The sequence below is a fragment of the Myripristis murdjan genome, chromosome 3, assembly GCF_902150065.1.
Source record: "Myripristis murdjan chromosome 3, fMyrMur1.1, whole genome shotgun sequence".
NCBI classification, from domain to species: domain Eukaryota; kingdom Metazoa; phylum Chordata; class Actinopteri; order Holocentriformes; family Holocentridae; genus Myripristis; species Myripristis murdjan.
The window spans coordinates 21,832,608-21,855,991 of NC_043982.1; the positions used below are offsets into that span (position 1 = coordinate 21,832,608).

The 23,384-nt window shown below is 41.5% G+C and overlaps 1 protein-coding gene across 1 annotated transcript; it reads right to left on the minus strand.

Moving 5' to 3' along the window:
- Nucleotides 1-4,565: 4,565 nt before the first annotated feature.
- LOC115354148 (uncharacterized) lies at nucleotides 4,566-8,567 on the minus strand. The gene is made up of 2 exons (XM_030044352.1): nucleotides 7,808-8,567; nucleotides 4,566-4,699 (listed from the first exon to the last, which is right to left on the minus strand). Exons 1-2 carry the CDS (start codon nucleotides 8,565-8,567, stop codon nucleotides 4,566-4,568), a joined length of 894 nt encoding a protein of 297 aa, XP_029900212.1.
- Between the last annotated feature and the right edge of the window lie 14,817 nt (nucleotides 8,568-23,384).

Here is a 23,384-nt window from a genome sequence, read left to right on the forward strand (position 1 = left end):
CAAAACATCAGAACACGTTTAAAACAACAGGACATATTTAAAAAACAACAGCAGCAATAAGAAAACATAGAATAAATAGCCAATTACGACAGAATAACCACCCTGGATTGTCTCCTTATTCTGCCACTGCAGCACAGTGTTATCTGGTTAATGAAACAACAGCCACCAGTCATACTGTTATACCATACTGCTCAAGGTAAATGAATGGCGTGTTATTATGACTTTAGTGCTTGGGAGGGGAAAAGGCATCACGGGAAGCATCTGAAGGCAGCAGAGAGAAAGATGGCTTTATTGCTGCCATCTGCTGGTTTACTACTGTAACTGCTTGCATACTGTAGCCAAACAGTTGGGCCATCAGGGCGGGTGGTGGTGGGGGAAAGTCTGTTATCCAGGGTATTTCACTGAAAATCTTCAGTAGCTTTCTTATAGATGTTATTTATAATACATGTAGAACCGGGATCATTATAATTAAATTATTTCCCAACAGCATTATGTCAGCAATGAATTTTAATTATCTTCATAAAAGTGGTTTGGGGTACTAAGGAAACCATACCGAGGTTGAGTAGAGAGTTGTCCTGCTCTGCTTTTTACCTTTTGCAAGCTATGATTCTAAGATGGCTTCAAATCATCAAAACTGAGCATCCAGCAAAGGGAAAACAAGGGGAGGTGAGAATTGTGGTGGCAGGAAGCTCATGGCCAAGTTAGAGCAGGTCACAGACTGTGAGGACACTCTCTGGTATTCTACGACTAAGACATTTCATATAAACTAGACATTTTTATCGGATGATTTTGACAATGCCTGCAATTCAATTCAGGTGTGTGCTTATGAACTGTGTCATATAATTTTTATGAAAAAATCTACAGGCCTATAAATACCAATATGTGACAGGTGTAGGGCGGTATGTTGTGTTTGCTGATAGATTTGGTATAGTGTTAAATACAGAGGAGCTATTGTTAGATATGTGAGACGATTAGTATATGTAATTAATGTTGATAAAAGGAAATTAAATGGAAAAAAAAAAGGACATACTGAATTTTATGTGACAACTTGGGCTAAATCCCAAGGTCAACAAACACTGCTCTCATTGACTTTGAAACTGGAATGAAAAAATTGGGAAATGCATTTGGGTGGATTGTACAATTGTGAATGGGTCTGATGTTGACAGGGAGCATCGGGGTGCCACAAATGAATTTCAATTAATTTCACTGGAAAGATGTGAGGCCTGATTCTGTGGTCCACCCACTGAGACTTGGCCTTGTAGTTCATAATGAGGAGAGCGATTCTGCTCTGATTGGTGCACCCGACCGCTTCAATGGAGCCATCACAAGTCTGTTGATATTGCTCTACCACTCCTCCTACTGAGCGGAGTGGACCCCCAGCTGACACTGTTTGAATTCAAATTAACCAAACCATTTAGTCATATTGTCAGCCTTGGTGCTGAATATGACTGACATTACATGAGATTAAAAATCCCACCAGCTACTTACTGAGTCAAAGAGTTTTTGGGTGTAGTTGCTTGCTGTGTTTGTGCTAAATACTGCAGTCGGCAATATACCACCATACCCGCTGGCATAACACATTTTATCAATGAATTATTTAAATTGCTTGCAGTTTTAATCATACACTTTTTATTTTGTTTAATTATTTTGGCTACTTTCTGGATAATTACAAGTTTGAATAAAAAACAAAGTCTTTTTAATAACATTTCTGTTTTAATTTAAATGCAGAATTGATTGAGATGTAAATTAGGTGACCCTGAACATTATGTTGGCACTGTCAAAATGCATTACTACTTTTAAATAATTACAGATGTGGCATCCGAGACTAACTTTTTAAAAGCAAACATCCCTTCCCGTGTCTATATCAAGTGTGTTAAGTATTCAACTTTGTCATATATTTTATACATTGTCATTCACACTGGATGCTGGTAAACTTTGAACAACTGACCAATTCCAAGACAACATTAAGGAGTATATGATCATAAATTCTACCTACCTGCCTACCTTGCTGTCTTGATATCTACAAAGAAAACTATGAAAGAAAACTCATTACACAGAAATCCACTGTAATTTACTTTTAGCCAAGCTATATGATTTATGTTGCTAAGTCTACTGTAGTACTGAAATTTTATTACCACAAGAAGAAAACTGTTCAGTCACTTAACATGTTTTGAAAGCTGTGATCTTTGCAGATATGTTAATCACTCTGATTATGGTTCTGCAATTGTACGTTCTGCTTTGCTATAATAATATTTCCTTCAGAACAACAAAACTAAGAATAGTCCTATTACAACAAACAACAGTCATCACATCCAGGAAAAGAAAATGTACTTCCCTAAGTGATGTGTGACCAAAAGAGCTGTGTGTTTGCTGCATTTTTATTCCAAGGGTGAAATACCTAACAAAACCAAATACTGTGCCTTCTTTATAATAATCACTTTGATTACACTTGCAATTAGTCACACCAATAATCCCAACAGTCGCTCATTCCCCTGAAAGCACTGAGGGAAATAACAGCATTGTCAGAGGAGTGTGGCATTGTAGTACCTGAGAACCTGACAGATTCAGTTTGGCATGATCTGCTGACTTACAATGAATACAAAATGTTATTGCATTTCAATCACTGTATTGCACATGATGGAATTAAAAATATGCACAAATTGTTTTGTGTATTTCCACCATACTTTTTCTGTAGAGGAGCCACAATGCAGGCGCAGACAAAAGCAGGAAGGCGTCAGCATTGTGTTGGAGGATATTTCAGCAGAGATGGACACATCGACTGTTTTCCACACACACACACACACACACACACACACACACACACACACCAGTGAGCTGAAAAATGTCTATGTTTTTCCCCTAATTCTGGCTGACCGCGATAATGCTATCTCCTTGATTTTCCTGCTAGTCCAAACCTTCACTTGACCTTTTACTGCACATTATTGAAACAGAAGAAAGCTAACCTTTGCTGGTGCACAAATGGCTTAAACTGTGTGTGTGTGTGTGTGCTTTTCCATTCCCATTTTCCTACAGCCTGTTCTGTTTCATATCACATATCCTGCATTACCATGAATGTGGTACATATGTGGAACATGTATTTATTGTATATTGTATTTATTGGTAGATCAGATTATTGAACTAATTTTGTTCCTGGGAGATAACAAGAGTAGAATGCAGCCCTTGAATTCATTAAGAGTAAAATTGGAGAGAAAGCAAAGTTTCAGCATTCAGACTTGGAGATTACCACTAACGATCCAGAAAATAGGATGGCACAAAGTTGTTGTTTTTTTTTTTTTTTTTTTTTTTGCAAATGCCCTGTTACAAGTGTAAAACATTATTACAGACATAGCAATTAGTATCTCTGACAATAGCAGACTATTCCACAAACATTAGGTTTATTGTGCAGGGCCCGTGGAGCATGAGGCCAAAGAATTCCTAAAATACATCATTAGCAGTAATCTTGAGCCAAGATATCAGTCTTTTACTACAGTTGCCTTTGAATGTCCTTTTCCAGCAGAGGGCAGCAACAGTCAAAACAAAGCCCCTTTGGTCTACACATAGGCTTACCTTTGTAGACCTGTCTCTCACGTAAGAGAAAGAAATAGAGTGGCTAGACATACAGAAGGATTTCTGCAAGTATACATAAATGCACACTTAGAAATAAATGCATGATTTTTTTTTTTTTTGCATGAATAATTCAAAAATTCTGAAGAAATTCTTAAAAATAATACCATTTTCCCAATTTTTATAAATTCTTTCAACACAATTCACGTTATAAGCCATAATAATCCTATTGTTAACAGTCACTGAGTCATAGGTGATGTTTTTTTTTTTTTTTTTTTTTGAAAATTGTATTCATTTTTGTGTATATATAGTGTGCCCTCGTTTTCTACCAGGCCTCTTAAGAGAATGCTGGAGACGTTTTGGTCCCTGAACTTCTCATTTCTTTTGCCCTGGATTCTGGCAGCCCTATAGTCAGTGTTCATTATCTGCACTTACAGCTTTGACTTCAGCGCAGCAATTACATCCTCAGCTGCGCTGATTAATCCAACATGGAGGCATTTCACAAAATGGTTTTGAAAAGACATTTCCAGACACTTACCAGGGAGTAGCTTTGGCACGACTTGTTTATGCAGATAGACCCCAGCCAGTCATATTGCAATAAGATGTTTTCAATGGCTGCTTGAGTGTTCTCTTAACCTCTAGTGTAGGCTGTGGGGGAAACAATAGGGTGTTCAGAAAGTGATTAATTTAATCTATTTTTCTCCTGACATAAAATGGAGGTCTGCCTGCTGTCATTTCTGGTGAATGTACATTTCTCTATTGTTGAACATATTCCCTCTATGGCCATTCATTAATATGTCTCCTCTGCTCCCTGCTTAACTGCTTAACCTTCCATTCTCTCCCGGCAATCACATAATCAATCACTGCCCCATTACTTGACAAGGCAGACAGAGAGTGTGTGTGAGTGAGAAAAACCTTTTGGCCTGTCTTGCCAAGCAAGAGGAATGGCGACTTCAGAGGGCTAACACAGGCAGAAAACATAGGCCCAGTAAATATTCAATTTAAAGGATTCCCAGATAAGGGCAGTTGAAAAATGAAGGCAGCGCCCATTCTTCTAGATAAGAGAAGACGGAGCCATCTGGAGGCTGGGAGATAGCGAACTCCCACGCCATCCAGGAGACCTCACTCTCATCTGCTGCAGAGGCAGAAGAGGAAAAAACAGAGTGCCAACACTTTCATTATGTTAAGTTCAAAATGAATTCATTCATATTCAGTTTGTGTCGTTACTGGCTTTGGTAAACATGAGGTTAGCATAGTGTCCCTTATAAGAGATAACTATAATCATCATTCTTTATATAATCTTGCCCCTAGCTAATAACTACTTAATTACACATTCATCACCAAAACATTGAATCAACAACTTCATCCTGAATAGTGTTGTATTTCTCTGCATTTCCATAATGATGACATAATTAAATGTCATTAGAAACTGCAGTATCAAATTGCTCTTCCTATTTCCAGATTGCTATAAAACAAAATCATCCACTACAGATGTACTTGAAAAGCTGCTGCATTAGCAGTTGTGACTGACTAAATGAAGCAGCTTATTCTGTCACAATAACTGTAAAATAACATCACAAGTCCCTGCATAATCCCGTCTGTCCTTTTCCCTGATGCACAAGCCATATTTCAGTTGTCTCAAGGCTTAAAACACCTTTAATTTGTCACCCTCCTTTGACCTAACTCTCCCCTTCAAGACTGAGATGGATTTTATCAGTGGCATCAGACATGAATCATAGCTTTTATCCAAATTCTCTTGGTTAGTCTATTTATTGAAAGACAGTCAGTATTATTTTGTGCAGGCACAGTTGTCACGGTCGCAGTAACTAAATGTATGCATAGAGTGCTTGGTAGTCAAGACAGAAATGTGGCATTTTAGGCCTAGGCCTGCATTGCTTCCAAATCCACCTTGATTGTATCTTTGAAAACAAACCGTACTGGCAAAATAGACTCTGAGCTTGTGAATAACCTTGTTCACACTCTCATAATGTACTTTGTTGACTCCTCTACCACGCTATTTCGTGCCAGCCACATTGGATTTAGCTGCGGGATAATGCTTTTGTCACTGTGTTTTATCTGTTCTCTCACTCAGGTACACTATGCCGCTATCCCTAATTACCCCCTCTGCATTTTACACTTGGCCCAGAATTCTTAATGCTTGATAACGGATTCAGTCGATTTGAAATTTACTTATAGAGGTGCTATCTATGTGACCTGCATCAGTGACTGACTGTCCCACAGGCTCTTGGGTGAAAGCTGTTAACTCTGTGATAACAACGACCTGAAGTGATAACCTTCCAGCAGTCTCGAGGACACACAGTTTGCTACATATGGGTTCTATTGCAGTCGCAGCATTTCTTATTCAACCTTGGGTCCTCTGCTTTGCTCTGATTCATTTAATGGGATCGAGAGGGAGGTTAATCGCTGTGTCCGCCATGGACTGTTTAAGTGCTAGCCGACTACTATATGGCATATTCAGATTTTAGGCTTTAAAAGGTGAATTTGAACACAAATGCTATAGGCACTATGGACTCCGTTTCTCTCTGGTTCAGGTTGTTGGAGAATTGTTTCTGCAGTTCTTGCTTTGATTAATTTACTTTATTAGGCTGACTACTGCCTTTGCAGATTTTCATTAAGATCAACAGAAAAGGCTCCAGACAAGATTCCACTTGTGAAAGGTTATTATCCCCAGAAGACATTGTTGATTAAGTGGAGAGGAAAAAAAATAGACACTCTTGGATAAAATAATTCTCTGGTGAATGATTTCTATTAGTTAGGTTTTTTTTTGTTTTTGTTTTTTTTTTTGTTTAGGACAGCCTTCAAAGAAATGTATGTAGAAATCTCTAATCCATAAAATTTAATATGGAATATTTTTTTTTTCAGATTTTTTTCTTTACTGTATTGTGCCTGGAGTTGAATTTTGATCCCATTGCCACAGATGTTTACAGCATCTTGTTCAGCTTCAGCATATACTGAGAGATACCTTTTTTTGAGAGTAAAATGGCATCTAAATGATGTGAAAATGCAGGCAGGCAATGCATAAAAACATCAACTGGAGAATGTCTGCAACCATCCAATTTTGTTGTCAGTCAAGCTACAAGCTCATAGTGTTGCCATGAAAACTTGGCTCTTTTTAGTCTAGTTGTTCAGCATATTATCTCTCTTAAGAAGTGGTGGACTATAGAGGTAGACTGTACTATACAATGGATATGGTGGGCGGATAGACCCATAAACAGAAAAAGAAGGAGTGTAGCATGTTGCCTTGGTTTCATATTTTATAGGGACACAGTTGTGTGAAGCTCTGTCAAGCCTAGTTTTAATCCTTTTCTCAACTCTGTTGTGTGATGTTGTGTTGTTATCTTAATGATAATCTGTGCCTGTATTTCTGCCCTAGGCATTTCTGTCAGGCTGGGTTGGTTTAGGAGCTGTGTCTTATCAAGAGCTATGTCATTAAATCAGCTTTTTCTACAGACAAATTTCACTGCCGTTATTCTTATCAACAGATCAGCACACTGTGATTTTCTATTCAGTAAAGAGCTTTGCAAATTCAATGATGTGTGGGTAAGAAAGACGAAATACAAAACAAACTTTCCATTGGAAAAAATTTATTTAACTTTCATTATCGTAATCGTTAATAATCAAACAAATAAAATTGCTATGTTTTGCATTTGTCATATCATCGATGGCTTTAAGCTGTTTATATATTCTTTTACGTTACTGGGCCTACCTTGTGTATTTTTAAAGGTTACAGTAGAGAGCATGGAGGAATAGAGATGATAGTAGTATGATGCTGACAAATGATTTAATCCACAGGCTATAGATAGTTTACTGCAAGCAGAAATCTGGAACCTGTGCAATTCATGGCTTATTCTTTTGTTGATGTGAAATGGGATGTGAATCTGTTAAAGATTTTGTAGCACGACACGCGTTATCACAGTTTTGTGGACGTGAGAGACCATGTTGGACGTGCTGCGAGACACATCCCGTAAATGCTGTATGTACAGAGGCAAGCTTTTAGGTCCCAGTCAAACTGACCTCTGGAGGCTGGAATTGGTACTCAGTTCTTCGCAGAAAAGCACTGTTCTGTCTGAGTGAGTGTTCTGATTGTCTCAGCACTGTGCCTGAGTGGAGGGCAGTGCCAAATGAACTCCTTTGATTCATTCCTCTCCACTGTTAGACACCAGTTCAGCCTTTCAGCGAGGGGGGAGGACTGAACCTCCCTCCCCCAAACACACTCTCTTACAGTCAGGGAAACCGCTGTATGGCAACGGACCAAGAGGTCTCTTGCATGCTGTTTGCGAGGCATCCATGCCCTCTTTCTCCTCCCACAATGCACTGAGGGTCTCCGGAGGTTGGTAGCCTGGTTCCTGGGGGTCCAGGGGATCTTTGGAAAGAAGGATACTGATGGAGGGCACGGTCCTGTGCACCGTCATCTCCGACGTCCCCCCTTCATGACTCTCCCACACTTCCTTCACCCCCTTGTACCGCAGTTTGGTCAGCTGGTGGAGAGAGCCCACTTTTCGTTTCATGATCTCAGCACAGGTGATAGTCTTGGTGACAGCGCGACCCGAACCGGTGAAGACGACCTGCCTAAGCCCGCCACCATTCACACCTCCCCCGCCTTTTTCTCCCTGCATGCGTGCCATGGCAAAGCCCATTAAGTTGCGGATCTTACTGCCCTCCTTCACACGCATCTCCAGCACCCCAGAAGCCAGTCCTGGGAAGGGGCAGGGGCTATCCTCCTCAGTTCGGCAGACCTTCTTGAACCCTCCCTGCCCTAGTTTGAGTGCAGGGGGAGGCGCTGGGAGTGGGGCTGGCTTTGAGAGGCTAGACACATTATTGACCACTGATGGCTGCCCAGCATTGCTGTAAGTTTGGCACTGGTAGGAAGGGCAGCTCCCTGGGGTTACCCCATCCTCCATCTGCATCTGTGTGTTCACCTCCAGTCCTGGGTGGGGCCTGACAGCATCTCTCGTCAGGTACTGGCTCTGGCCACTGACCATTCCACACCCCGTAAACATATCTCCTCTTCTCAGTGTTCCACTGTAATGTCAGTCCAGTCACACACTCTTCCCACATGGAAAACAGCTCAGCATCATTTTCATATGTCTGTGACACTTTTCTCTCCCTTCAGTCAACAGCTGCAAAGTTTCAAGACTTCATATAAGAAATATTACCCGCTCCCCAAGAGCACTATCAATGGAGTCTTTAATGCTGCCTCTCAGAAAGAGCTGGAGAAATAAGATAAACGCCTGGCTGGTGAGTTAAGAGCACTGCCGGGACCATTCAAGATGTTCTTTAAAGAGCATCTCAATTTCATACTATAAATGACAATTTAGGAAGTGCTCTGGAGATGGATTAAAAAAAAAAAAAAAACAACCTCTGCTAAATTATCCTCTTTCCTGGAATTGTATGGTGCTTTTATCCTTAATAACTGTAAAAGATATGGAGTACTTTGTTGATTCTTTTTCAACAAAACTTTTCAAAAGAGAAACTAAAATCGTAAAACAAGACCTTTTTCTTAGGGTTCTGGTCCAACGATGGTAATTTCGATCTGCCGATCCATGACGTCCTCAACTCTTATCTGGCCTCTTGGGATGGTCAAGTTGTAAACTTCCACCCTCTGTTTTGGACCTCTGGATGAGGAACTCCAGCATAGGGAGGTCTGTGCCCCCACTCCTTCTGCTCGTCTTAGCCTCCTCTGCAGGGAAGGCCAGGGTTGCTTGCAGGTCTGAACCTGGGGCGTCCTCCCTGGAGCTCTGTGTCGTCTTCAGTGATGCTCTGGGAAGTCTGCTCTGTTCCCCACAAAGAGACGTAAGGGACAGGAGCTGCCTCACAAATGCTCACAGGAGGAGTGTCTGTATGGTTGAGGGGGAGCATGAGGGAAAGGGGAGACAGCCCTCTTAAAGGCGCAGGTCTTTCATCTTTCAGATGAATGCCCTCCTGCCACGACTGAAGCCTGCCATCTCAGGAAAAAGGGGAGGGGGGGTCGCTGTGTCCCTTTAAGAGCCAGAGCGCAGATCCCCGGCAACTTTGTCAATCTCTTTAGAGGACGTTCCAGTGCATGTGTTCAATGTACATGACTGATTAAACCTGAGTTCTGAAATAGAGACTCAGTCAACCTTTAAAAATGCATTTTCAGCTGCGAAACAATGAATTAAATTAGCTCTGTTATAATTGAAAACATCCTTCAAAGAGCCGCTGAAAGTCAGCGGCATTAAATTGCACTGTACTTAGCCTTTATCCTATTAGATGTTTGTGACCATCACAATTTACATAATGTGGCGTTAAAAGCTTCATTGTCGAGGCAATCAAGTGGTGCAATGAGAATGCCTGTCTCTTATGCTTGGATTGTTATATTGTTACAAGGTGGAGAGCCCTCCTGATCAAGGACACAAGGACCACAAAAAGCATAGAGCCATGACTTCCAGGTTCAAGGTGCTGTTGTAATGACGTGACTGTCTTCATTAGTCTGCTGGCATATCTGTGCAGGTGAGGAGGTAGGGCTGACAGGTGGGGTAATAAGCATCTTAATGGGCTTTCCATCACCAGTGGAGGGCGCTGGCTCACGCACTTCGCCACTGAGTTGGGCCCAGACAGCTGTAGCATTGTCCCGTTCAGCCCAGTCTCCTGGCCGACAGGTGGATTTGTTTATGTGTGTGACTGACAGATGGGAGAATAGGTAAAGACAGCCCACTGAAGCTGAACCTATGAGGCCAAGAGAGAAAGGCAGACAAGTCCTAACTACTCTCTGCTCACTATATCCTATAGTGCACAGTGGTACATAGAGAATAAAAAAGAAAATCTCACAGTAGCCAAACCCAGTCCTTACTCTGAGGCTAATTCACAGTGGCATGTGTATTATACTGGATCCTTATAGTAATCAAGAAGAAAATAAGGAAAGCCCATTTCCCTCCACCCCCTCTGCCACAGTGGAAACTCTGGAATTGAATATGTCTTTTATCAGCAGAGTCTGAATGAAAGTCATTGATGGTATCAATGAGTACTCAATGGATGAGACAGAAAATGCCAATACTGATGTATTAACATGTTGTCACCTCCATTTCTTTGGTTGTTTTTTTTTATTCATATGTATGAGATGAGAAAGCTATTTATCTCAGGAAACCATTCCAACCACTGCAGGAGACACAGTAACGAATGTCTTTTTTTCCCTTTCACACTGCCTATTCCTTCTCCTTTTTTTGCTAAAAAGAAGATGGGAAAGGGGGAAGACATGGGGGGAGGGAGGGTCTGGAGTGCTCACTACCAAAGTGATCATTCTGTTGTTTGGGAGAAATTACCCTCATCAGTCATACAGAGATGCACAGCTGCCTAAGGGGATCTGGTGATGTTACTGCATAATAAACTGTGTTTGTGTGTGTGTGTGTGTGTGTGTGTGTGTGTGTGTGTGTGTGTGCTCAGAGAGCGAGTGAGAGAGAAATACAAGAGGGCAGGGGGTAAAAAGGAGTCTGATTTAAGCACAGAGGTTAAAATTGATGATAAAAGTGAGTCTGTAATCATCCGTCTTTACAACATGATTTCGGCACATAATTTGCACCTCAATTTAATTTTAAAACGCCGGCTTCTCGTGGGAAAATAATTGATTTATCAGTTCAGCATCGGAATAAGAATGTACTGTTCTGAGAAAGTGTCTCCAAACATAACACGTATCCACAGACATTTGCATCTCCATCAAACATAAATATATTCTCCAGGTGGCTAAATAAAACCATCAGGGCTTTACAGAAGTGCCGTGTATTGACCTTTTTGAGTGGAGCTTTTTTCCTTTAAATGGCTTTAATGATGGATAGAGGCAGCGGTACTCACGCTTGGCCACTCAACCTCTCACACCTCCTCCACAGAGCTGGCCTCTGCTCTTGCACCTCTCAAGCACTTACCTCTCACTTTATCTGACCTTGGCTGGCATCTGTGACAGCCCAGGCATTCTCTTCTGTGCGCTCCCCTCCCTGTCTTCATTGAGCAGCCTGCCTCGGTTTTCAGTCCTGCCCACCAGCTTTTAAGCAAAGAGAACCATTTACTCTGAAAGACTGTGACAAATGGCCAACGATTGTGTGTCTCACTTCTCCCTCTATGCTATGTACTTCAGTTAGTTTAGCTGGTGTCGTTATGAATTGTAAGGCTGCCCCTTTTGTTGTTTGTTGCAGCATTGCAGAGTCTAGTTGGAGAGCGGCTTGTTGTGCTGCTGGCAGAGCTGCACACGCGCCCGGTTCCTCGCTGTGACAGCCGGTCGCTTGCTTTACGTTAACCGCAAGAGTTTCACGGTCATCAACCAATGGTGGCCTGGAGGCTGTCATTTCGCTCTGTGTGTGGAACTTGCCCACGGCTTGGCAGTTCTGCCCCACAAACTCCCAGCCGGCCCTGGTGGGGGGGACAGAACAACACACACACGCACGCAAACACACACACACACACACACACACACACACACACATACACACACACTCACACTCACACACACAGACACACACACAGACACACACACATGCACATATGCACACGCACACCAAAAAACGTATATGCTCAGCATAAGGCAGGCTGTTGGAGCAATTACAGAAACATGGCAGAACACGATGAAGCAGGCCCCGCCATCAGAAGGGAAATAGAGTGAGCAGAGGAAAAATGATGACGCCATTAATAACAGGGAGGCTCAGGGGCTCGGAGGGAGGTGGGGGTGGATGACCCTCTCTGTGATTTCCCTGTGACAGCACTTTGAGGTGCAAATGGTTGTGTTTGTATTAGATTTTTGGACGTTTAAACGGGCGTGTTCATGTGTCAAAGGCAAATAAAAAGCGAGGGGGGTGTATTATGCCAAATGATGCAAGCAGTGATGTTTTCCTGTCATTCATGCCTCTGTTATTTAGCTAAATGACAGGTCAGACTGCCTTCTCTGTTTTTTTTTTTTCCTCAAAGCTATTCATATACATCTCCTCTCCTCCAGCCGCTGCTTTCCCCTCAGTGCTGCAATGCAGATGTGTCTCACAGAGAGGCAGGAAAACTTTCATTGTAGGAGAGAGTGAAAGAGGAACATGAGAGAAAGGAGGAAAGGGCATGAAAGAGACAGAGCAAAAAGTATAAATGCAGGAGAAGTAGCGGGCAGGGGAGGAGGGGATATGTGCAGTGCCACCGAAAGTCACTGCACTCAGAAAAAAGCAGGAATTAGAATGTGAAAGACTGGAAGCATATGGCAGAAAAACAGACATGGCAACTCTTGATTTATGAGGCTTGTCAATGAAAGTGATGTCTTCTGCTTCGTGAACTGAACAAGCTTGAGGCGCAAAGAAGTTTGACTTCATAACTTTACAAAGCTATCAGACCTCCTAACTAATGTTTGTTTTTTGTTTTTGGGCTTTTTACCACCTTTACCACCTTTTACCACCAAGTGCGACATTTTTTAGCTTGAATTTTGAAGTGCAACAGGAGTAGTTGAGCCCAATTGTTCTATGCTTTAAGGTGTATTTGTGCACTCAGTTTGATTAAATCCAGTGTCTCCAACTTAAATTGTCAGTGGTGGTGGATAATAGTGGCTGCGCTCAGTGTTGCTGTTTTGTCCAGCCTCAGGCATATGTTAATGGACTTTATGGGGAAATTTTGATCAATTATATCAAGAATTAATTGGCCGTATGGAAACAGCTGAAAAAACAGAATGGCTCAGAGCAATTCACTAATACCACAGCCTCCATTTGGCAAAGTACTGTTACTGAATATGTATTTTTTGCACTCAAACCAATAATGGGTGTGTCATGACAACAACCGAACAGCTTGCTTGAATGGTGAGCTTCAATATCCAAGTAACTGTTTAAACAGAGCTTTTTTGGTGATAACACTGATGTGGATGGCACTTTTATCCAAAGTGCCTCATTATACTCTGAGAGGTTTTTTTCACAGAGAGCTCCAGTGGAAAACAGGCCCCTAACCCCAATAGTTTTAAGGTTTCCACAAATTAACATAGTGCAAATGCTGAGGGTGGGGATCCTACAGACACAGGCAGGACACGACCTGAGAACTACCACTCTACAGCCTCAGACCACATGTTTGGGGGTCATCAATAAATCAAGAGAAAACAACTTGCATTAGTTTTGGGATTTGTTCTGCATTAACTCTATCTTGGTCATTGTTCATATGCTTAAACATACACTTGCTATTTTAATGAATGCCATTTAAAGATTTAATGCCCTGAAAGTCCGACTGAAAGCTTGCCAGAAGATATTTGCATAAATTTGAGTGTGTGGATACTTGTTTTTCTGTTTTTGACATTATTTGACACTGATATGCTTGACTTCCTCAGTCAAGCTCTATACTGGGTGAGTGGTGTCTTTTTAAACGAGTAGGATAAATAACAGTGTCCAAAGAGCTATTGATAATAGATAAAATGCCTGCACTGAGTGATTTGAATGCCACTTTAAAGGTTCACTATGCAAAATTACCAAGGAACAATTGAGGCGAGGATAAAGGACCACTGATTGATAATTATCAATAAATCGATAACTAATGTTGTGCGTGAATGTTTTTGATGAACAGGGAAGCGAACGGCTCTTTTTGCAACTAATGAACACACTGTTTTATGGCACCCGAGGCCAAGACAAATATGGATTTTAACACGGATGCAGTTCTACCATTCCTCATTGCCAACGGCATGGACCAAGCGTGCCCACTTTGACCAGTCTCCAAAGCATTTACAAAACCATTTCCATCAGCAGTGCCAGTGCTGAACAAAGCTGGAGCCATTAGGAGCTATTTGTCTTTGTGCATAGATGAGGTCAGATCTATCCAGTCTCTCTTTGCTGTGTCTTGTGTGGGACATTGACAAACACTGACAAAGACAAAGTGACTGGCAGGTTTGCCACCACTTGAATTTTTTAAAAAGGAAACATGATGATATGTGCAAAGTTTGTTAACCTGTTCGGATTGTTTTGTTCTATGGAGGATGGTGGGATACACAAATGGACTACACTAAACTATAGCTGAAATTGGGTTAAGAAGAAATGGATCAGAATGTTGTTAATCTTTTTAACTCCATGCTTGCCTCATATTGGCACCTGTCTGTGTCACTGCCTGTGTTGCTGTAGACTGTCGGCCTTATCCTGCTGTATGAAACATTGTTGACATGGTAAAACACAAACTCACGTTGTTTTTTCTTGGATTTTAAAGGCCCCATGGTCTGAAAAATGCAATTTTCGTTGTTTTTGCGTGATAGGGAAGGTCTTAGGGCCACATAAATACCGTCCCATGCATTTCACCTATGACAAATGGAGAAGTGCACACAGCCCGGTTTTTAAAACTGTCCCTGTGAAACACGCGGATTGCACTTCCTGTAAGTCTTGACGTCAGTGTCTGTCCTGACATCAGTGACTCCGCCCACAGCGCCTGCGTCCCCAGGCAACCAGCTAGCTTGTTCTGGCTAACCTAACTTAGCCACTTGGCCTCAACTCCCCGGCCAACAAGCTCACAAGCTAGCGAACTTCGCCAGTACCCCTCCACTCCCAGGGCAACAAGTTCACAACATGTTTACAACATATTTAACAAAAATAACTTACCATTCTGAAACATCCTGTAATAAACGGATTTGAGGTGGTTTGGTTTCTCCTGTCGTCTGTGGTTCGTTATCGTACGGTCGTACAGGGTTGCCAACTCTCACGCATTGGCCGTGACAGTCACGCATTCAGCCTCAATCTCACGCTCTCACGCTCGAGAGAGAAATCTCACGCCAAATCTGACTTGTTCTCTATTGTAAATTTTTCCACTCCATCCGGTCAGGTGTGCTGGATCTGGTTGATTATTATTATTAGTTGATTATTGATTGTGCAATGCTGCGACTCGCAGTTAATCGCGCTGCGCGCATTAAACTATTTTGCGGAAGCAGGAGGACGGCATGATTTACGTTGTATCCACGTTCGCACGCTGCGTGCATGACTGTGCATGTGCTCGTGCATGAGCGCCTGTACCATGAGCGCCCGTACCATACTGGAGCACACCCCCTCCAACCGTGGTTAAGTTCATTTAATTAAACAGTCAAACGTTACTTTGGTGGTCCATAGATTAATTTTCATCATGTGGATTGAAGTTTGCCTAGCCCATATAAATGCTCGGGAAATCGGAAAAATAAGAGGTGTAGGCCAGTGTTTCCCAACCGGGGGTACGCGTACCCCTAGGGGTACGCGAGCACATTGCAGGGGGTGCGTGAAAACATAGGCGGAAATCCCAGGGGTGTCGGGGGGGACAAGACCCCTCCATCCATAAATTTTGAATAATATAGTAATATTCAATGAAAGTGCAATGCAAGCGGTGCTAATTATAAATGTAAAATAGTGTGTTTTTAAGTGTTTAAAAGTTATGACCTCCCCCATGCCTCAAAGTGGTTTGGTCCGCATCCTGCTGCTTGCAGAGCGGCAGCTCGGTAACTTTCAGTCCGTCAGCCTGAGAGGCAGCAGCCTGATGAGAACTAGCAAGAAAACCTCCTCAAGTGAAAGCCAGTGAGTCATTTATCACACCACTTGTTCACCAAGCACAAGGTTGTAATATGAAAAGCGATATTTTTCCCTGCTTGGTCCAAAACCTGCCTCTTTCAGCTCACTGTTTAAGCTAATAGCTAATGATTGTTTACAGGCTGAAGCGAGTGCTGGACAGTGAGGGAGAGAGAGGACAGACCACAGGAGGAGCAAATACTGAGCTTTTTATTCTTTCAAAAAGTCTGTCAGGATATTAATGTCAGAAATAGTTCATATTTTACTGATATTTTGAGTTTGTCTCTAGATAGATATCTATTTTTTGCATTTTAAACTGCATTATTTTGTGGCATAGTTTCATTTCATTTTCTTATTTGCTCTAAAAGGCAGAGTGTACAGCTCAAACATATACTGTATGTCACTATTTGATGCCATATCTTGCTTTGTTTTTTGTTGACACTACAATAAATTTTTTTGAAGAATAGTTTGATGTAGTTGAATTATTCAAGGTATTTCCTGTAGTTTTAGAGCTTATTTTGAGTTTCTAGTTCTTGTAAAGCTACTTTGATGGACTGTAGTGGAAATAGAACAGTGAGTAAAGAAATTAGGATTATTGCTTTTAATAGCATTATTTAAAACCTATGAACATGCTGAGGGCTCAGCACTTAATGGCAAATTTCAAAGGAGCATAAGAGAGTTCAGAGAGAGATGTACAATCGTGCCAGACAGCAATTACTCTCTGAAATTTTGCTGTTTACCCCCGCGCCCCCCGTAGCCACGTACACTATATTGCCAAAAGTATTCGCTCATCTATCCAAATCATTGAATTCAGGTGTTCCAATCACTTCCATGACCACAGGTGTATAAAATCAAGCACCTAGGCATGCAGACTACTTCTACAAACATTTGTGAAAGAATGGGTCGCTCTCAGGAGCTCAGTGAATTCCAGCATGGTGCTGTAATAGTAATGTAATAGGATGCCACCTGTGCAGTAAGTCCAGTTGTGAAACTTCCTCGCTACTAAATATTCCACAATCAACTGTTAGTGGTACTATAACAAAGTAGAAGTGATTGGGAACGACAGCAACCCAGCCACGGAGTGGTAGGCCACATAAAATCACAGAGCGGGGTCAGCGGATGCTGAGACGCATAGTGCGCAGAGGACGCCAACTTTCTGCAGAGTCAATAGCTTGAGACCTTTAAACTTCATGTGATCTTCAGATTAGCTCAAGAGCAGTGCGTAGAGAGCTTCATGGAATGGGTTTCCATGGCCGAGCAGCTGCATCCAAGCCTTACATCACCAAGCACAATGCAAAGCATCGGATGCAGCGGTGTAAAGCACACCGCCACTGGACTCTAGAGCAGTGGACACGTGTTCTCTGCAGTGACGAGTCACGCTTCTCCGTCTGGCAATCTGATGGACGAGTCTGGGTTTGGTGGTTGCCAAGAGAACGGTACTTGTCTGACTGCATTGTGCCAAGTGTAAAGTTTGGTGGAGGGGGGATTATGGTGTGGGCTTGTTTTTCAGACATTGGGCTCGGCCCCTTAGTTCCAGTGAAAGGAACTCTTAATGCCTCAGCATACAAAGACATTTTGGACAATTTCATGCTCCCAACTTTGTGGGAACAGTTTGGAGATGGCCCTTCCTGTTCCAACATGACTGCGCACCAGTGCACAAAGCAAGGTCCATAAAGACATGGATGAGCGAGTTTGGTGTGGAAGAACTTGACTGGCCTGCACAGAGTCCTGACCTGAACCCGATAGAACACCTTTGGGATGAATTAGAGCGGAGACTGAGAGCCAGGCCTTCTTGTCCAACATCAGTGTTTGACCTCACAAATGCACTTCTGGAAGAATGGTCAAAAATTCCCATAAACACACTCCTAAACCTTGTGGAAAGCCTTCCTAGAAGAGTTGAAGTTGTTATAGCTGCAAAGGATGGGCCCACATCATATTAAATCCTATGGTTTAAGAATGGGATGTCACTCATGTTCATATGTCTGTGAAGGCAGCCGAGCGAATACTTTTGGCAATATAGTGTATGAGTGAGGGGGTACTCATGGTCTGACAAAAAGGCTCAGGGGGTACACAAGACAAAAAAGGTTGGGAAACACTGGTGTAGGCTATTAATTCAGGCATAGGACTGTATGCAGTCCTATTGTTAAGGTATGCATATGAAGCCCCCCCCCCCGCTCCATGAAATCTCACTCCAAGGATTTTTGAAAAGTTGGCACCTCTGGTCGTATAACATCACGCTCAGGGTCCTGGTTTCCAAATAGTAGTCCAAATTTGCTCGTCTGTTGGGCTCATTTCAGCGCCGACTGTTTTATCAACCCGACACAATACTATGCCAGCTTCGTCTGTGGTTCGGGATCGGAGTCGGGCTCAAACACGTACGGTTGTATAACATCACGCTCGGCAGTAGCCATGACAATCTTACATAAGATGATAACTCACTTTCGACAAGTTTTCAAATAGTTACTGTATCTCGTTGGCTCTGTTTTTCTCTCGCTCAGTATGGCTGCGTGCTATTGTTTACGTCCCAGAATGCATTGCGCAGTGACGTTGGTTGATTGGCCTGACCACATGTCACTCAGAAAACAGTCAGCCAATCAGTGGAGAGGGGCTGATTCTCTCTTCTGATTGGCTAATCGAACCGCGCTGCCAGAGCTCCGGGATAAAGGCAAGAGAGAGGAGCTGTGAAACTATATTTAGCAGACCACAGGTACTCAAAACCACAAATACATCATGCTAGGGATATCAACAGTTAAAATAAAACCCTGGAAAAGTGTACACCATGGGGCCTTTAAAAGTAATCTCTGTCTGTGATAATGTAGTAGTATACAGTTAGCCATTACACAGACAGGAAACTGAAATGCCGCTATCTGGCGAAACTGGATGTGCGTCACTTGTCTTGTGCACTGAGCGAATTCATTTAGTTTGGGAAGTGGGCAGTGGGAATGATTGGGGACTGGGGATGGATGGATGGATAGAGGAGGTCACTGAAAAAGAATAGCTAAGATCAAGAGTCGTGTCAACAGAAGTTCAAAATGCTTGATGCACACTTCAGATAGTTCCCGGAGGTTCTTGACACCTGCTTTGAAAGCATATAAGACATAGACAGAATTGCAAATTTTGGTTATCAGTAGTCAATAGATGAATTGATTTACAATATTTGTTTGTAATACACCAACACATTTTATCTGTGTATGTTATTACATCAATTTTTTTTTTTTTTACATCATTTTTTTTTTCAAAGTAAAAAAAAAAATGTTGCTAACATTTCAGGATTAGTGTGAACAGCTAGCCATATACTGTCTGCCATGCTGACATAGTTTAGGTCAATGTTAAAATACAGGTGACCCTCCTTGACCAAATCAGTTTAAATTGTAATTTTTTTTTTATATATACCACATTGTGCAGTTCTATATTTGTGTATTATATCCAGTAGGTGAACCATAATGAACCATAATTCTATTTAGTAAATCATCAGTGGCTGTAACCATGAACAGTCTCATGATTTGACTAATAGAATAACCACCTACATCTTCTTTCTTGAGTATAATGATATAGCATTGCATGGTGTGATTTGTTGCCATACTACAAGTCAGCATTTAATTGTAGGCATGTATACTGAGCAACTCTATGGGTAGTCCAATTCTGTGACATAAACCAATAAACCATGCATTTATTAATATATACATAATATATATTATGTATATTTTGTCATTTTACAATGCACTTATTTACCACAACAAATTCATGAAATAAATCTCTGATAAACTGAGAATGAATAGCAGAATGAATAACATGAATAGCATATCAAGCAGTTTGTTGGTCTGTGTTGTCCTTGCATAGAGTCTCCTCTCCACCAGGGTGTGCTGTGCTGTATGGGGATGCTGCAATCACCAGGAGAAATCTAATTCTTTAAGCGTCTTACTACCTAGAAGTGCACAACAGACAGTCAACTCTGTTCAACTCTATGGCATTGCTAATGCTTGCTGCTAACCTCCAGGATCTATTGAAAGGTTCCATGAGCCATTCCATTGCGTCCAAAAAAAAAAAAAAAAAAAAAAAAGCTGTAATGTTTTTGCAATAGTGAGATGACCACAAAGTAAGTAAAGTAAGTAAAGTAAAGTATGAGGGGGGGGCTGACCCGACCCATGTACTGAAGTCACAAGACTGTGGATGTTGTAGTGGACAGGTTGCCCATTAATGGCACTGACAGATGGCAATTTAAGAATTAACTTGTCCCAGAAATTTGTAAGTACAAGGAACTTCATTTGCGTTCAAATTGCCATCAATGCTTTTGCGCCTCTGTGTGGGAAAAATAAAAACTGCAGTTACATATAGCATATACTTGAATGACGCCTTGTCAGTAGTGGAAATATAATAAAAATAATTTTGTTTGTATTTTTCTAATATATAGATTTTTCAAAATTGCGTATTGTCCGAGCCTTAGTTTAAATTCAACTGACAAAAAAGGTGGAATAAACATAATCTATCAAATGATCAGAACTGTGTAGACTCAACCATCAATTTGCATGCTTATTCCACAGTTTGTCAGCTGGGTATAAATGGTCCTCACTTAACTTGACCCTTAGCAATTTTACATAATGCACCTTATTGCAACATCTGACCTGTGGAGGACTAGCAAAAATACAAAAAACAAAACAAAAACAAAAAACAACACCGAGGCATAGATGTTGTGGCTCTAAACCATGTTTTCAAATCTTTTTTCCCCACCTTTCCCTCTTGAAAGCTACATTCCAAGAACATTTTTCTGGTGACCCAAACTGATTTCAGGCTTTTGTGTAGCCTAGTCTGACAAAACATAACCCATTTTAGACAATTTACCTGCCAAACAACACCCAATTTAAAGCCTGCTGTACACTGCAGGGAACTGTGAAGGCTCTGACACAGAGATGTCACAATACCAAAATATTGATAGTTGATACCAATACCAATGAAATTCCACGATTCTCAATACCCGGTGTTGCCATGGCAAAAACAGAATGCCCATTCGACACAAACTCCTTTATTTTAGTGAATAAAATAAGCTTGGCTATATTTGTTGTTTTTCCTCCTTTCATGTGAAATGACACAATGACATTGGTTTCCCAGCGGTTGATGACAATCAAAAATGTTGTCATTGTTGTCTGCCTCAAAATCACAGTATTTTCCACTTTTCTTGTTGATGGCTCTTAGCAGAAGCTGCCAAATGTTCAAATGTTCTTAGTCAGGCACCACTGGAACCGGCCAATTGTGTCCTCTTTGTGCATTTACATGACTCTGATGTAAGGTATCAAGTTGTGTCAGTGCAACTGGTTATGTAAAAACGCTAGAATTGGAATTATTTAAAAAAAAAAAAATTTAGGGGGGGATTTACTTAGTAAGTATCGACTAAATATCAGTTCTTGTATCATTTCTACTTTGATGAAATGCCATAAGCAGCTTTGGCCTGGCTGACAAAAGACTTAATAGAGAGTCCGGCTCTTTTGATCTTGTCAGCTCATTACGTAGCTAATAGGTGGACTGTGCCAATGGTGTCTGGCAGTGGTTGGATATCACCTATTTGAAACTAACAAATCACAATCGTAGCTGATGGCGTAGCAGTTTGAAGGCAAATTCATATTCATTTGATTGACAGGTGTGGGGCTTTGTGACTTCAAACAGGAGGACCAGTCAAAGACGACTCATAATTTGAGTGAATACTGCCAGATGAGTGGAGTAGGGAACACCACTTGCTGTCCCACGCAGTCGGCATCAACCAGACTAATGGAATAATTATTAGTAATTTTAGTCGTTTATTGTGTTTCAAGCAGTGTTAGTGTTGTTATTTGAAAAGAGTGACAAATTACACTTTACTTTTATTGATTTCTTTAAAAGTAATAAATTACTTGATTATTCTCTAAGGAAAGTAATTATCTGCACAACTCATTTTGCATTGCAGACTGCTATTACTGAGCTAGGGTTACATAAGTATTGAAGCCCTAAATCCACATTACAATCAGAAGTAATGAATGACACAAAATCTTTCTTTCCAGATTTTAAATCATGATAAAACACATACTGCTGTCGTGTTTGGATCTTTATGAAGTGAGCAAGGCAATATAATGATATGATTTTAAGACAGGATAAGATGAAGTGAATCTTTTAATCAATGAAAAAAACAAAACAAAAAAAAAAAAACTTGAATATAATTTAAGTAACAACTAATTTGTTTCACCAGTAACTGTAATGTGGTTACTGAAAATTCAACAGTTATGTTTTACTTCTTACAGCAAAAAGTGATTGCAGGAATGCATTCCTTGCAGTGTGTTAGCCCCAGCACTGGTCCCAGTTCAGCCTTTAAAAAACACTGCTTTGGATCAATGGCTTCTGTACAACAGAGTGAGACAAAGCATGTTGTGGCTTTCTGTTTCCCCAGTCTCTCATAAACACCCTCCTGTCAGTGAGTTTCCAGATGGCCACGCTCCTCTGTATACTACAGTCCATAGCTCTAACTTCCTAGCACACGCATTTGTATCGGGTCACTGCTCACTCCGACACGCTAGAGGAAAAAGACCAGTAATCCTGCCCAGCATGCTTCCCTGGAAATGCTCTCTATGCAAATGACTGCTTTTTTGAATGCACAGCGACAGTGTGAGTGAGTAGGTTGTGCGTATGTGCATCCAACGGTGCTGCTGTGACAGACGTGTGGCTCTGGCTCAGTAGGTGAGGCTGTTTTGCCAAGTGACCGCTTTCACACACTTTTGGCTCAGGTTGCCTGTATGGCGGCTGGCTGTAAGGGAGCACAGCAGTGAACTTGAAAAATTCTGTTCATAGGTCCACACCAGATTTATCCTGTATTTAATTGCATCAGAGAGCAATCACTCTCTGCCCTACAAATCCTTGGTAAAGCTGCGCTTTACAATGGAGCCATAATTGCAGGAGTTTAATTGCCTGCCAATGTTCTGCTCCCACTGCCTGCTTGCATTGAAGAGCCCAATAATTAGAAACAGGGAGAAATTAGGTGGCAATTTTGTCTTGGCAATTATCATAATGCAAAAGAAGTGCCATTAGTATTGTTAGCCCCACAGTACATAATCCTTTGACACTGTCAAGTCCCTCTCTTAGCTGCTGGGTACAACAACTCTTGATTTCCCTGTAGCCTTTGCACTCCCTCAATCACTACTTTAGTCATCAGCTATCCAGGGCAGCCAGCGCTCTTGGAGTCAGACTAGCAGACTGAACACATCTATGCCCAGAGTGCTGGGAGGATTAGAAGCCACAGCATTAGCTCCCTGTGTTTCCTTTAAAGGTATATAAATTGGGTGTTAATCCTCTTTAGAATGAACCATGAAATTGCATGTG